At 39.3% G+C, this 16,013-nt stretch overlaps 1 protein-coding gene across 1 annotated transcript in view; it reads left to right on the top strand.

Annotated features, from left to right (window-relative positions):
• LOC118516336 overlaps nucleotides 1–13,261 on the top strand; it is a 37,909-nt gene extending 24,648 nt beyond the window's left edge. The window contains exon 7 of the mRNA XM_036062145.1: nucleotides 13,106–13,261. Coding sequence (XP_035918038.1) covers nucleotides 13,106–13,261 — 156 coding nt within the window. The remainder of the gene's footprint in view (nucleotides 1–13,105) is intronic.
• Nucleotides 13,262–16,013: the final 2,752 nt, after the last annotated feature.

Raw genomic sequence — 16,013 nt, 5'->3', positions numbered from 1 at the left:
TTCATTCTGAAATCGAACGAAACAACCCATTATTAACTGTTTTGCAGTTATTTGCAGCGATACCGAAAGCGTAACAATTATTGTCAATAGGTGGCGCTAGTGACCGACTGGAGAAACTCTAGCCGAGCCCTTTTAGCTACGGATTCACTTTTGCCACAACGCCAGTATGCTTGAAAATACATTATTAAAAGCTCCAAGAGTTAAGGGACAGGGTCAAACAATTTCCAAAGGTCAATACATCAAACGACCACTTCATTAAAGTGTCTACTAAAATAAAAGCGCCATCTAGTTGAAAGCTTCACAACCTCACTCAATCAAGTAATTTTAATGTAATTTAAAATTGAGCTACTTTTGAACTTATTCCAAGCAGAAGTGAAAATAATTTTATCCCTATTTGTTTACTCTACGCTGCCCACTGTGCATCAGGGACACACTCTGCGCTTAGGAACAATTTGCACCTCGTGGCACAAATGTATTACGCATGATGTTTTTCCCTTCCGTTGGCAAGCTGTACCAATGTGACGCGTGAATGCTCATGCCACACTGTTCCCGTTGGACAACGGGACAATAGTCTCATCCCGTGCCATGCTCAATGCTCTTTCCGGGAGGTGTGAAAAAATCGGCTAGCAAACTCGAGCAAACGGCAGCGACTCGTGTCTCGAGTTAAACAAACCGATTGATACCCCATCACAAACACACATGCACACACACACCCTGCGGACTGGAGCTGAATGCAGAACGGATGCAATTTTTGCATTGCGTCGTATCCACTTGACACCGGAACGGCGTCCTCGTCGGTGAGCTATTATTGCATTTTCATCCCATCGCACGAATCTCGCACTGGATGGACGAAGACACACCGGAGCTCGTTGATGGTTTCAACTGCATAATGCATCCCCGGGCATCGCGGGCCAGCCCCCACACCTGCGAGGCAAATGTGTTTATGCAAACTCGTTTCCTGTTTATTCTGGGTCTCCTCTTTGTTTTTCCTCCCTTCTTTTCTTTTCTCGGGAAAGTGAACCTTACTTTCTCCCCTGTAGCCATTGTATTACACCTTCCTTAACACCATCGGCAGGTTTTGTTATTTTCCCTTTTATCCAGGTATGTGTTTTTTGTTGTTGCTTTCCCACCTTTCTTCCACCATTTCCGGTGAATTGTTTTTTCGATATTTTTTTTCCGAACCCTCCCAGTTGCACCATCCTGTCAACCCCATTAATGAGATGAGTATGAAAACATAAAACGCTCCACTGGATGTGAAGAAACGAAACAAAGGCACGGGAACATGTCAAAAGGGAACGCAACCTTTTCCTTCGCGAAACGCACTGAAAGGATTTTGCGTAAATAACGCAAACACAGCAGCACGCCACTCCACCACCGCTTTCCGGTTCCTGTGTAGTGAAGATTCTTGGAAGGGAGGGGCGAGGGGACCAAAGGGGGTTCTCCCGGGTGGGTGAAGAGGTGGGTTATTGTTTTGCTTTACGATAATGTTTAAGCATCGCAGGACAGTGGACTGTTTTAAGGGTAATTTGTAGCAAACGGTGTTAAGGGAAACAGTCGATCAAGGTGCTATTGGGAATGGTGAAGGATTCATTGAGATAACAGTAAAAGCCTTAGTTGAACCTTAGTTGTTTGTCGAAGTATTCCATAGAAAAAGCTATTTATTGATTCGACTTGTCAAAATAATTGGTAATAATCAACAATAACAATAATACGGACAGAACTGTCTATCAAGCGGACCGAGGTTCAAATCCCTTCCGAACCGCCTCCCCATACGCTGGACTGAATATCCAGCTACGGGTAAAACCAAGTCACGTAGAACCAGGAATGGTAAGCCGCGACCTTTCGTGATTGATGTGCCAGGGAGAAAGGAAGAAGAAAAACTGTCCAAAAAGCCTACTTAAAACCTTCGTCCTTCAATAATTTGAGGCTGTCAAAAGAAGGATTTGAAAAGCAAAAACAATGAATAATTTAAATATACTTGCCAATTTTATGTTATAAAGAACTTCCTTCAGGGTTTTTTTTTACGAGAAAGCATAAGCGGCTCACAATAAACAACGTTGAGTTGCTTACACCAGCGACTTATCAAAAACCATTTACTATCGGTTTGCGAAATGGTCATCATGCCCTGGTCGCGAAATTCTCGTTCATTCATACGGGTTTGAAGAATTTATCCTCTTTATCCTTGAGCAAATCTGTTGGAAAATGTAGCACTTCTACTGATAACCAATTACGTCGAGGAATCGTTTAATAGCGAAAAATATCCTACAAGTATCCTCCAACACGCTTGTAATGTAGCCAAAATTTTCGACGAAGCCAAATCTTTATCGTCTGCTAGATTCAACGTTATGAAATTTGAATCCAGGAGTAAAAGCTTCGGTCTTTTTTTATTCGTAAAGAACGGCTCAAAGTTTTCGTCTTAATGGTAAAAAAATCTTGGTCAAGGTTGTTATTCGATGTTATACAAACTCATTGTTAATGTCTAGGGAGAAATCGTCCAAGAGATAATTGCATAAAATTAACAGCAGAAGAGACTCCCAAAAGTCCTCAGCATCGGAAAATAGAATTTTTAGATGAATCTCTACCGGAGGACTTAAACTAACTTTTGTTTTTAGTTTTTGTACCAAAGGCAAAGAAGGAGCTGAACGCAAGGGCTCGGACAAATCAGACAATCATGCCCAAGGTGCCAGAAAATTGCCATAAGCTTTGAACTACTTCTTCTTGCTTGGCACTACAACCTCTCGAGAGGTCTCGGCCTGCCATTTCTGACTTCCTGTGACTTGATTTTACCCGTAGCAAAGTAGTCAGTCCTACGTATGGGGAGTCACTCCAGAAGGGATTTGAAACCCGGTCCTTTCGCGTGATTCCTGCTATCCACCCAATAATCTGTCTTGTTTTGATATCAGATCTTACATGTACAAACGACATTTTAATGCATTATATTTGTGTTGGAACATCTATAGCCTCAACAATAAAAGAAGATAAAGTTTCTGGATAAGATTTAATTGCAAAAGTAATCATCCATGTGACAATTACTCACAATGAACAGCAGAAGAGACTCCCAGCTGACCTCAGTAGCAGTCAGTAGCACATTTGAATAAATATCTAACGGAGAGCTTTTGGTAATTATGATGTACCCAAGGCGAAATAGGAACTGAACGCTAAGAAAGTGATCATGAGACAGTCATGGCCAAGGTGTCATGCAATTGGCTTAAACCAGCTCAGGATATTTAGTTATCTATTGTACTATTATACGCAAACGCCATCTATTGTCAAACGTCGAAACCTACTCAAATCCCTTAGTGCATCAAATCCACAGACTCAACCTTCAAATTGTGTCTGCAACCAAAACAGTCGATAAAGTTCATTCATCATCTATTGCAAATTTCAACTTTAAATATGAGAATTAAAGAGACCTCCTTTCGATTCGCCTCTCCAATAACCTCATCAAACAGATCATCAAATCGGTAATGCTGCTGTGCCGTTTGTCCGGCCAAAAATAAGCTTCTTTCTGCAACAACAAAACTAGATCCTCAACAATCCTACTACATACACACACCCATCAAACTTCCCACCATGCATCGTACTACCAAACGGGGACGAAGCTCATTAATCAAGCACAGTTGCTCCTTCTTCCGGCGAGCCGTCGCACCGATCTAGCCTCCTCTTCATTTAGGCTTTATTTCAAATACTCACTCACTCTCTCTCTCTCTCTCTCTCTCTCTCTCTGTGTATATGTGTATCGGCCTAAATTAAGGAGTTGGAAACGTTGAGGAAAATAAAGTCTGCACAACAGCGTCTCATTTCCGATCGTTAGTATGAGCCTGTGTGTGTGTGTATGTGATGAGAAGATTTTCTGTATCAGTGGCCGACGATGGATAACCGGAAACCGATAGGCGATCCTATCCTATCCCCCACCCCCTTTACTCCCCGTTGCATTATCTTTCACACGAACCATTAGTGCTTTGTGTTAGCGCGATGCTTCTTTATTTGGCCGATTCAGATGCCCGATACCGGAGATGTGTGCTTCGAGGAGCAATGGGGGAAAACGAATCGGACGAAACTAAACAAGATTGCTAAAGCCGCTATTGATTAACCACCCGGCGAGCCAAGATGCCTTCATTATTGGTTTTCGATGAGGACAGACGTTCGGGGGATTTTTGGTTTTTTTTTTTCACCCCGGCGGAGATTGTGTTGAGTGGGATTTTTGTTTATTTAATACGTCTCAGTGATGAAGAAGTCTGGGCTTAGCTATTTTTGTTGTGTTTTATGCAATTATTTTTACCCATTTTGTTTGTATTTAAAACTGAACATTTCAGCTGAACAATTGGGTGCCTTAAATATTTTAAACCAACGTGTGCAGTGCTATTGACGGCAGTTAGTTTTAAGTTTTTTTTAACTATTATGGCATGAACATGGATAATAATTGGGAAGTCTAGAAATACAAGGAGAATTTTTAATACTCTTTACGAATTGGGCGATGAATGGCTCATGTATCTTTTCTTTTAAGCATCTTTTGGTTAGAAGTGATTTCGCCTTAAAGGAGTTAACAAGTTTAGCCCACCGTTTGCTGTTGATAAGGCTAGTTGCTGCATGCTGACCTTAAGACCATCTCTTGGCCATATGAATTGCCCTAGTGTCAGTTTGGCTATGTGGTATTTATTTGTTGTGATAATTGATCCTAAGGTACTATAATTTAAGATCCTAAGGTACTATTAGAAATACAGGTTAGAGATGAGCTATAAGTAAAGATTTGTACAATTCGTTCACTCAATTGCTACTACCATTTCCTGGACAATCTCCGCTTTTATAGCCTACGTCCAGGGTTGGCGAACCCTTTTATTGGCGTCTTCCCCTCATGTATTAGCTAGAATTGTTCTCTGATGTAAGGTTATGGCCCTCAATTTGAGCTACCCAAGCTAATTGAGCAAATGTTTTAGCTGCAGCAGCCCAATTGAGTACGATCATGTGTCTCAAAGAATCACCATATTCCATAGCACGGCATACCAAATTCCTCATATTTGAAGGCTGAACTTCATTTTAATCCATGGACTATTAATTTTGTTACATTATTCACTTACTCTAAATCTTTGTCTATGGCATTTGTATTTTCTGCGTTAAGTTTCGCACCAGATGCTGCACAAAACGCGTCAAACGTCTGCTTGATAGCTTCTATTGTCTCTTACTTAATGATTATTATGGACACGTCATTAACGTATTCTTTTTTAGCGTCTAATTGATATTTTGTCAAATACATATTTCATCTAGCCTTTCAAGAAGAGAATGAATGTATGTACAGCAAACCAATAAATTGCAATAGGGTCTCCCTAACGCACTGATGTTTTAATAAGAATTTTTAGTACTTTTGGAGCGGTCCACTGGCCGAAGCGACAGCGGCGCCGGCCTTCACACGGCAGGACCGGAGTTGGAATCTCGTCCAGACAAGGATGACAGGCTGGAGGTCGTAGGGCCAAATGATATTAATATTCACAAACTTTGGTTTGTAAACTACCAGAGAGTAAGCTAAATATTTCATTTAGTTAATTTCTAATACTTTATTCTATATATTTTATATTATAATCAGAGTTTATTCATGAAATAGACCCTTATTTTTGTTTTTGAAAGCTCTTTTCTTATTTTTCTTCATGGTTTTAAAATAAGCATTTAGCCTTCAGTGAACACTTTTAGAATGTTTTTGTTAATTACTTTTTGGAGGGTCATTGGACACTTATATTATTATTATATTGATTATTATATTTCCCTAATAGGTGAGTTATTGATTAGATAAATTTCCGGAATTGGTCGGTGGCATATGCCTAAATAGTAAGCTTGCTATCTTCATGCGCTTCTTAATTGCTATCGAAACGTTTTATCATCGATCACTTCTGAATGCTTCAATGTATCGAAAGAACAATGCAGCCTGTTTGAAATATTTTATTCTCTTCTATAAATCATAATTCTTTACATATAATTTTTTGGCCAGTAATTTACTTAACATTCAACCTTACCTGTCTCTAGCCAGCATTTGAAATTGAAAAACCCCATTTCATTTAAGCCACGTTTCTTCTAGAGCATATTGCTGATCAATAAAATTTAAACTAAAATTCAACCGTCCGTGTACGTTTGCCGAAGTGTCTGTCAGCAGCTTTCGACTGGAAACGCACAGTGCTCCAGCTGTTCAGCCGTGAGTGTTCAGCCCATCAATGATGGAGTCACGCGTGATCGATCGTGCTCTGTGCTGCGCCTTCTCTCGCGAATACGGTGCAGTGCGATGCGATATGCATTTTTACGCAGTGCCGTCTAGCGCATTGCTGTGGTGCGTCTCGTGAATCGCCATACCCAACCTGACGCTAATGCAATCCTTCTGACAGATTTCCATCCACCTCAAAATCGCCAGAAAAGAAAGCTAGTGAAGTGAAACAGTGAACAACTCACGCCGCGAAAGAGGGGAAACCTTTTTTGGGCGCTTTCGACTCCCAAAAACAGACGTGTTGACGGAGCCTGGCGTGGTGCTAATCTGGGTCAGAATGGACGTTGGCCACCGGTGAAAGGGGAAATCGGGGCCAATGACTAGGAAGCATGCAAATCATAGTTTCAAACACGTCACACACTCGATGATGCGTTCTAAATCATGCAGGTTCACGCTAGATCCGTTGGATGCGGGTCAGGGTGTGGCATTGTGGATTTAACACGGCCCAACGCAACCCGATGCCGGAAAACTAAACCAGACATGGCACACGGTGCATTTGGGCCGGTTTCGGGTCAGTGGGGGAGTTTGCATATTTTATGCACATGATCCATGCATTGCAACGATCAGACACTAACACACAATGTTGTTGGGCTGGCGAAGCAATTCACGAGAGTGAACAGGTACGACGGTGCAACGGTCATGCATACAATATGATGAACGTTTTCGATTTTGATTAAGATTAATTTATACAAATTTCTTTAATATTTAACTTGAAGATATTTGCTTTGTAAAAAATATGGTTAAATGCGTCAGCAAAATCATCTTATTTGCACACTAAAGGTCAATAACATAAGATTTCTTCGGAAGGAATCATCAAGAACCCATTGCAAGACGCGAGAGATTTTGTGTGCAACCTATAAATCACCCTGAAATGTCTTGAAAACACATATGTTTCAAAATTCACATAAAAATTTAATAAAAATTTCCTTAACTGAAGAGTTAGACCTCTACAGACTATTTGTATTAGGAAATGACATAATATTATTAATGTTCGTTAAATATGAAACATCTATCAGGCCCGGTTCTACCAATAATGTTTGTTTATGGGAAAAAGTCGCTAGTTTTAGCCAATGTTACATGTTGAAAGAATTCTAGCCAACTAAATTAGAATATCTGACCAAATCTGTAATTAACTGTTATTTGTACGACTTCTTGAACTTGTTTTGATCGACTTAAACTGTTTGATAACTGTTTTATTTAGTTTATGCACAACGAACAATAATTTTTGCTAAGGTACATACCGTGAGAGACAACAAAATAAGAGCATATAATTTTGATAAATCGTGGAAATGAGTTTATAATGTCGATTTTTATCGAATCGACTTAGTTTTTTTTAACAATTTGGATGAAGATTCTACTGTCTGATTGTACTTTTCAACAGTCTAGTTTTGTTATTGGAAAGGCTTAACATTTTTTATTTAATTTTTTATCTAATTCTATTCTAAGTGAGCTCATTATATTGGCCGTCACTGTATATTTATTGAATAACGTCTTAAAGTAGCAATACGACCGGTAAGGTCTGTTCTACATGATTATTCAGTAGTTCATGAGTTCTACAAAATCTGTGAAAGTGACAAAAATATGTATGCATCGAATAGATTTAATTTTGGGTTTTGAGGTTTCCAGATATTTGAAGGGAATATTTTACGATTCATCTGACTTATACCGTGCCAACACAGCCGTTAAATTCGATTAATTGTATATTGAATCTGTAGAGATCATCTAGATCAATATTGTTATGATAAAACATGACTACATTTATCTTGCGTAGCCTATAAGTATTTTTGTAAGAAATGTTGTACGTGCGTCGTGCAATAAACAGATTCAACCTTTTTCTGCTACGAACTGTCACCAAGTCCAGACGTCTTGTACTACCCATTTAATACAGTTATTTTCGTCAGTAAAAATATTTATGGAACAATACAAAAATATACTGTCCTTATTGTTTTGACCAACACTGTCCAATAACACTGACCAATATAAAACAATGCTTAAGTGAAACATTATGTTGAGCATGAAGTCCTTAAATAGTTGATTAACTACGTACAACTCTGGCTCATTCTTCCATAATGCTCGACACATCATTCCAAATACGAATTGCAAATGACCTTCAAAAGCGTTTTCACTGACCACCGACCCCACTGGAGACCATCACAGCCCAAACGCCCCATGTTTAAGAGCATGTTTCCTGTGGGAAGGATGCCGATGCTGACGATGATAATGATGATGTCAGCACCGGCATGACGGCATCATAACTGTCCGACGCGCCCTACATATAATCGGCTACAAACGATTCCTCTGTAACTCGGTCGACCTTGTTTCTGTGGTCGAACAGTAAAAGTTTTGCAAAAGGGCGTACTAGACTAAGCGTTGGTATTTGCGGGCGAGTTGATGATATTCATTCTGCTAAATCGATACTCTCCGCTTAAGGCGGAGAAGGAAGGAGGTAGTTAAGGAAGGTAGTTTTTGTAAAAATGGGACTCCGAAACCTAAGGGAAAGTAGGTTTCTAACTATCGATAAATTATTTCCACCCTGATTTAGAGCGAACCCCGGATGGATTTTATTTGCCAGCTCGTTAAACCAGTTGCATACCATCCACTGGGAAGCCATACGGAAGCCGAAGAGAGAAAAACCGGGGCCGGCTCCTCCAAGCCGGCTGCCGGTTGATATATTTATGCAGACATCAATATTTAGCATGCTGCATGGTTGTAGCAGCACCACCACCATCATCATTACCGATTGCCGAACGGAAGCACACGATCGAGGGTCTGGTAGTGACATAAATTTATTATCCCTCGACCATGTTGCACCGAGAAAAGCTCAACCAGCTCGTGTTTCGTTCGTTGTAAGCACATTCCTTACTACCTAGGAATGGGGGATGCGCTGGGGATGAATGGATTGAAAGATTATGATATATGCCATGCATATTTAAAGCAGTAGTATGCACCGGTGCATAACTGCACCACTGTGACTGTTCGATGAACGACTGTTCCGGAAGCCTCAGGGGCCTCGGGGAATCCTCGATGGGTACCCGACCACATACTGGTTGGCCAGCCCATCCCGGCCATCCAACCTGGCCAGCTACTCGAGCGTGGTCAGACGTCAAACCGTATCGCATAAACGAGTACGACCACCAGCAGGAGGTCGCTAGCGCTAAAGGACAATAAAACAACGCGCTGCTACCACCGCTGCTGCCACGCTCTACTTTGTGGCTTTGCGGGAAGCACGGGGGATATTGGTTTCAAAAGCTGAGGGAAAAATGACAATCAGAACCTCCTGCCGGGAACTGATGGAAAGTAACGAATCGAATTCCTCATTATAAAAAGAGCACCAGCCATTCTTGGACGGTGCACAAAAGGGCCACAAATATTTAGACTTATTTTCAATTGGGGGGTCTCTTGGGCTTCCCTCTTCCGCTTGGAGCGTGTGGGAGCAGCTTTTTATCGCTATTTTTATATCATTGTTTATGGAATCCAGTAGAACGAGCGACACTGACATTGAAATATTTATATCAAACTTTTAGTCCTTACTCTCGGGTTGGACTGAATCGATGAGCAGACACACAAAGAAGGATACGATCTGATTTATGGCTCCTTATCAAAAGGAAGACGGAATTTTACTGAATTGGGTTTTAGCGAGTGAAAAAATGCTTTTGCTTCTATGAGAAGGTTTAGTACAGTAAGGAGACTACATAAAGCTTTATAACGGAATAAGATATCGAATAAAGAACATATATTGGTAATTCATTTTGGACTATTACTAGGGTGGTAAAAACCTTTTCCAGTTTTTAAGGATATAAAATCCAAATCCTGATATAAAATAATACCTTAGTATAATATCTACCAATAAACCAATTTTAGTTCCTACGTATGAGAGCTTGCTTCCTCACGCTTGAGATGAGATGTTCCGACTGGCAAACCTGCGAAAAAAACTTTTAACCATTATACTGATCAAACCTATTCCAAATCCATTTTAAACCATTTCTCACAAGGTTGTCCAGACTTAAACTTTAGTGCCGCGCTCTTGATTGATTTATATAACCAAGTTGTCTCAGACCCTCCAAGAGCATGAAAACAAAAGTGTCCCCGGACCCGATCTGCAAACAATATCAATATTATCCACCCCAGATTTGAAAACAGCATCGAAATCCATTGCAAAAGTAATGTTCCTAGCTCAACCAGAACCCAAAGAACAAAACAACACCAACGAGGCAGACCAGTCGGCAAACAAATAAAAAAGGAGTTCGCGGCAAAAGTTTCGCAAACAGTGAAATTTACGACTGTTGTTGCACGAATTAACTGTACCGCTTTCCGGTTCGGGAACTTGGGAGTTTTGGCCCCAGCTGCCAGCTGGCCCACACCCACGTTGTACTTGATTGTTTATTGTCTGACATTTGTAACACCCAAGACAGCTTAATATCACCATCACTGTAGTAAGAATGCAGTGCTGTAAGCAATCTAAGCGTGCCTAGAGACATTGTGCTTTGAAGCTTTAAAGAAAGTATGATTTCATCAAGGTACATTGAGGTCTTGAAAGAAGTTCTCCAAATATTCCCTCCTATCCCGAAACTAATGAAAAACTCCTTCCAAACACATTCACCGAAGAAGAAGTGAACTGAAAATGCACCAAGAAAACCATCAACTGTTAAGTGTGGCAGGTGTTTTAAATAATCAGTGTGAAGAAAAACAGATGACGCTACAGATGCTTAAAACAGAGCTTTTGAACGATCAAATTAAGTCCACATAAGAGTTTTGAAATAAACTAAATTAATATTTCTTTAACGACCTGGCTGACGGCACGCTCTATTCTCAGCTTAGCTGTATTGCTTGATTAATATTTATGTACAATAGGCAATTAATAACTTTTCATTTTTATCTATTATAATATTTTTTTTGTAGATTTAAATCTAATCAGCTATTTGAGATGCGAGTATTTGAATTAGTTTGAAATTTTATTTGGCCTATTTTACGCTAGATGGCGCTTGCTAACAGCCAACACTTAGACGGTCTGCAAATGTCAATGTTCATTTAAATCTATTTGATTTAAGCTTAGCTTTTGTTTTGTATAATAAAATTTAAATTTCAATTAAAAACTACTAAAAAGTCTATTGGAATGAACATTCACATTTTCAAGCATTATTCAGGATGTTTTATCTGTTTAGTGGTAAAAACAGAAATCCTGCCCATTTAAATCTATTCGAAAATTTAGATTATCTTTTTAAACGTGCGCCTTATTTATTTAAAAAATTCCTTTTTTTTAAGTATTAACAAAAATTATTTATTTATTTATTTTTGATTATGAGGGCTAAATGCCAAATTTCAGTACAAGATGTGCTCAATGTTTTTACAATAATCGTAAGGTAATTTCTCTTTGTATTTTGTGTTATCCCAAGTATGCTCGAATATCAACAAAAAGTGTTTTTTTGTGACATAAGAATGGCCTGGACATATCCACAATCGAGCATGCCGAAGAGATGGCAAAAAAAAAACAGGAAATAAATGCTTTGCTAATTTATTTTTAATTTTTTGTCAATTTGTACTTCGTCCGCACTAGCGGTGTTGAAAATGCGGCGCCAAGCCCTCATAATTAAAATATAAATAAATAAAAAAGAATGGCCAGGCCATATAGCATTTTAATAGAAATTCACTATAAGGTACAAATGAATAGCGCATTGAAAGTGGCGCCATCTGTTAAAAACACCGTGTACTACAATATAATTACTGTTAATATTACTTGCCCGTATTTTGAATTGGTTCCCAATGTACATTTCAGTCCCACTTCTTCAACTACAAGGGGTTCTAAACTATAACTTAAACACAAATCCATACAATCAATAAAAAACAGACTCTAACAAATACAACAAACACACTGGCAAACAACATTTACACACGGTTACACGTTATCTCTAAAGTGTCTAAAAGTCGCGCCCTTCTCAATCCATCTTCCCGTAGTGTGTATACGCGTGTGTTGTAGTGAGTTTCTTTTACAAAATGGTGTAGCAATGTAAAACTTTACCTTTTTGGGCTCTAAATCGTAACTGTATTGATTTGGCATACCGTTTTATTGTTATTCTAAATTCGAATCAATAATTAAGAACAACCATGGGGTAGTGCTAACTAAATACACGTTTGTAAAATAGACTCATTTCCCATACGATTGCGCCGGAGAAGATGAAACACAGAATAATCGCTAACCATTTCGACTTTCTTATCTGTATCATTGAGCGGCTACTTGAGTGTAAATGTTATTGTAGTAATGTTTTAAGCCAAAAACCGTTTCACCATTACTGCTCCCCCTTTTTTCTGATTGGCAATCCATTGGTGCATTTACCCCTTTGCAAAAATGTGTACCGGTTAAGAAATCTAGGAATCTAGGACCCTCAAAAACTTATCGAAAATATGCTGCGAAACAATCAACACTGCCACTGCTACATTGGCAACGCTGCGCCATTTGTGATTGTTTCGCCAAAGTGTCTCTTACAACCACAAAAAACGCTTTGCGTTGTTTTGTTCCAATCGTTTGCTTTAACCACTTTCTTTTTTCCCCTTTTTTTGTGTCGTTTTTTGGCTCTCCGTTCGTTTTTTGTCTATCTCCTGTTTTCCACTTCTCTGTATATGTCTCTGTTTTCTCTGTGTTTCTTTTTGTACTTTCATATACTTCTGCTCGTAATACACATAACCATCATCATCACCAACCACCACCACCACCACTGTGTATACTCTCTAAACTGCGAAAAACCAACCTGCAACGGCAAAACAATTGCGGTTTGACACGCTGCTTTGTGCGCAACAATAACAACAACAAAAAACCCATATCGAAAACCCAAAAACAAAATGCCTTCCAATCGCGCCAAACAGGACAGCACGAATCCGAAGTGGAAATCTACGGTAATGTTGATGTGTCTCATAGTCTCTTCTACTTCACTATTTCCATCAAACAAACAAACAGAGCAAACAAAAACAAAACTGCAGAAACGACAGCAACACAGGCGCTTCTTGCTATGTTTTTCCTAGTGCGTTTTCTTCTTTTTGGTTCGCTACATGCTGCTGTCGCTTTTCTATTTCCACACGCTGGTTCACGGCTGTTTTAGCAAGCAACAGGTTTTCTCTTCTAGCTCTTTCTTTTTTAGTCTTTCCATCTGCCATAGAACACACTCACTTTACTAACATTTTACGAACTTAAAATTAAATCCTTCCTTTGGCTTCTTTTAAAACGAGCGATCCGTTCATGTTAATCGTGTTAATCTTCCAATTTACAAACTACAACTAGAACTAGAACTCCCATGTACACTAGTGTCGAATCCTGTTTTCCCCATCTAGCGGTTAGCTGTCTTAGCTGTCACACCCTTGTTGATGTTGATGTGTATGACTGGGTTTCGTTTTGTTACTTTCTTTGTTAGTTCATTTAACATTATTTTTCCTTCAAACAGTTTAGTTGCTCTTTTTTCTTTACTCAATTGGTTTAAAATAAACTAAAAAGATGGGTTTGAATTTGCAACCTTTCACCGTGATATACTAAATACACTGAGCGAAATAAGCATAGCACCACCGGTCATTTCCGGCTTACTAGACTAAATTATACTACGAAGGTGGATAGTCAGACCTCACTATAGGGGAACGATCCAGTTGGGATTTGAATCCCGGTCCTGCCGTATGCTGGTCGGCGCCTCTGCCGCATCTTCCATCGGGCTCTACTATTCTCTCTCTTCCATCGAGCTTATATTAGAACTTATATTAAATTACTATAAATTTTCAGGATATTCCAAAAATATTTCAACATGCCGTGTCTATGTGACCGTACGCAGGGCTGACTACCTTGCTACGGGTTAAAGCAAGTCACAGAAAGCCAGAAATAGCAGGCCGAGACCTTTACAGGTTGTAGTGCCAAAAAAGAAGAAGACGATGTGACCAACATAACTTCTATATAGGGCATACAGTCCGATCAGTTGTCAGCATTTGTAAAAGTGCAATACTACAGCTTGTTAAAACATGTCTATCTGTTTGCTAGCTTTATAAGAGCGACGAGGAAGAATTAACTAAAGTGTTTATAATGGTTCAAGATTCGAAGCACGTACTAACCTGTTCATAGCCTTGAAAATGTTCCGTGTAAATCATGCTTTAGGCAGTTTAGAGTTATGAATCGCGTCATTTACCAGTTGTTCAAAGAAGCATGGGCCAAGAGTTCTTACTCGACCATGGGTAAGACTATTTCAAACATTTATAGACTTAAATCTCGTCAAGATTCATGCTTATAGAAGCTCTCCTTTAAATTAAAAAGCTCTTCAAATTAACTGTTTACCAGCATCACTGTTTGAACTTATATCAGAGCCAGGTTCTTCAAGCAGATCTTCCCAATTCTAGTGATGACGCTCTGTTCAGTAATACTGTTCAAGAAACCGTGTCCGATCCAAGTGTTTGTTATTTGACAGAACACGCTGCACATGTCTTGTGGTCCCTTGGCATTGCAATTCTTCACGAATTAAGGATACTGTCCTTTTCTAGTCTAGTCACCTGGCTTGCTTCTAGGGGCGGTTCGGTGGTGGTTCAAATCTCTTCCAAACCGCCTGCCATACGCAGGGCTAAAAGACTTCCTTGCTATGGCTAAAATCAAACCACAGGAAGCCTGAAATGTAGAAACCGAGTTTGTTTTTTCGAGGTCGTAGTATCAAGGAAGAAGAAGAAGAAATCCTCTTTTAGTTCACTAATTTTCTGCAAATATCCGCATTTACTGCATCATAAATTAGCTTATCCTTCCACGTATCACTGTGTGGCATGTTGCTGGAAGATATTTCAATCAATTTCTGTTGAACAGATGTCTGATTACTGGCTTGTTTAAACCTTTTTCCTCTTCTCTAAACTTACGATATTATTCTAATGGTTTTTTTTCACGACTGTGTGATGTTAACATAGCTCGAACAAAGTCGACCAGAATATGTAAACGAAGGAAGAATTATTATTCTGAGGTAGAAGAAAAGCAATGTGAAAAAGAGACTCTCGACCGAAGAATAGAATACCATCCAGACGTGTTTTTAAACCCCCCCGCTCACTATCCATAAAAAAACCTCGCAAAGTTACAATAAAAACCTAAAGTTGAAGTGGAGTAAATTAAGCGAGGTTTTTAAACCAGGTGTGTTCACCGAGAGAAGCAACTGGATGGTATAAAACTACATCCTTAATGCGAACTGGCAGCATCTGAGTGAAAAATGAGAAGAAAAAAGGGAAAAAATAGAGCAGGACACTTCATTTAAAGAAAATAAATAAATTAAAAAATCAGGGATGGACTGGTGGTAGAGGCGACGGTCTTCATACGGCAGAACCGGGGTTCAAATCCCCTGCGGACCGTTCCCTGTATTGAGGGCTAACTATCCAACTATGCGGTATCAATAGGATTAGTACGACAAAAATGGCAGCCATATGCCCCAAGAGGGTTTAAGCCAAGAAAAGAGAGAGAGAGAGAGAGAGAGAGAGAGAGAGTAGATTGAATAGAAAACAATTCAGTAACATTTTTTCAAACAATGATAAAAAACATGATGGTGCTATTCTTATTCCGCTCAGTGTATAAGTACAGCTGTGACGAAAAAAAAAAATAAATCATCTGTCTTAGGATGACTCCTTACAAGTCGGAAAAAAATTCACCACCTCCCTAAAAAGCTGCCTATATTTGATGTGGTTAATTCAATTTGTTCCTTTAGAGAAATTTCCTTACACTACAACAGCTCACAGCATGATTTGTGTATAGATACGATAGACCAGCTTAGCTGAAAAT

This window comes from Anopheles stephensi, unplaced genomic scaffold (assembly GCF_013141755.1).
Source record: "Anopheles stephensi strain Indian unplaced genomic scaffold, UCI_ANSTEP_V1.0 ucontig280, whole genome shotgun sequence".
In the NCBI taxonomy this organism is placed as follows: Eukaryota; Metazoa; Arthropoda; class Insecta; order Diptera; family Culicidae; genus Anopheles; species Anopheles stephensi.
Note: the sequence above shows the minus strand (reverse complement) of the source record. Positions and strands in the feature narration are given on the sequence as shown.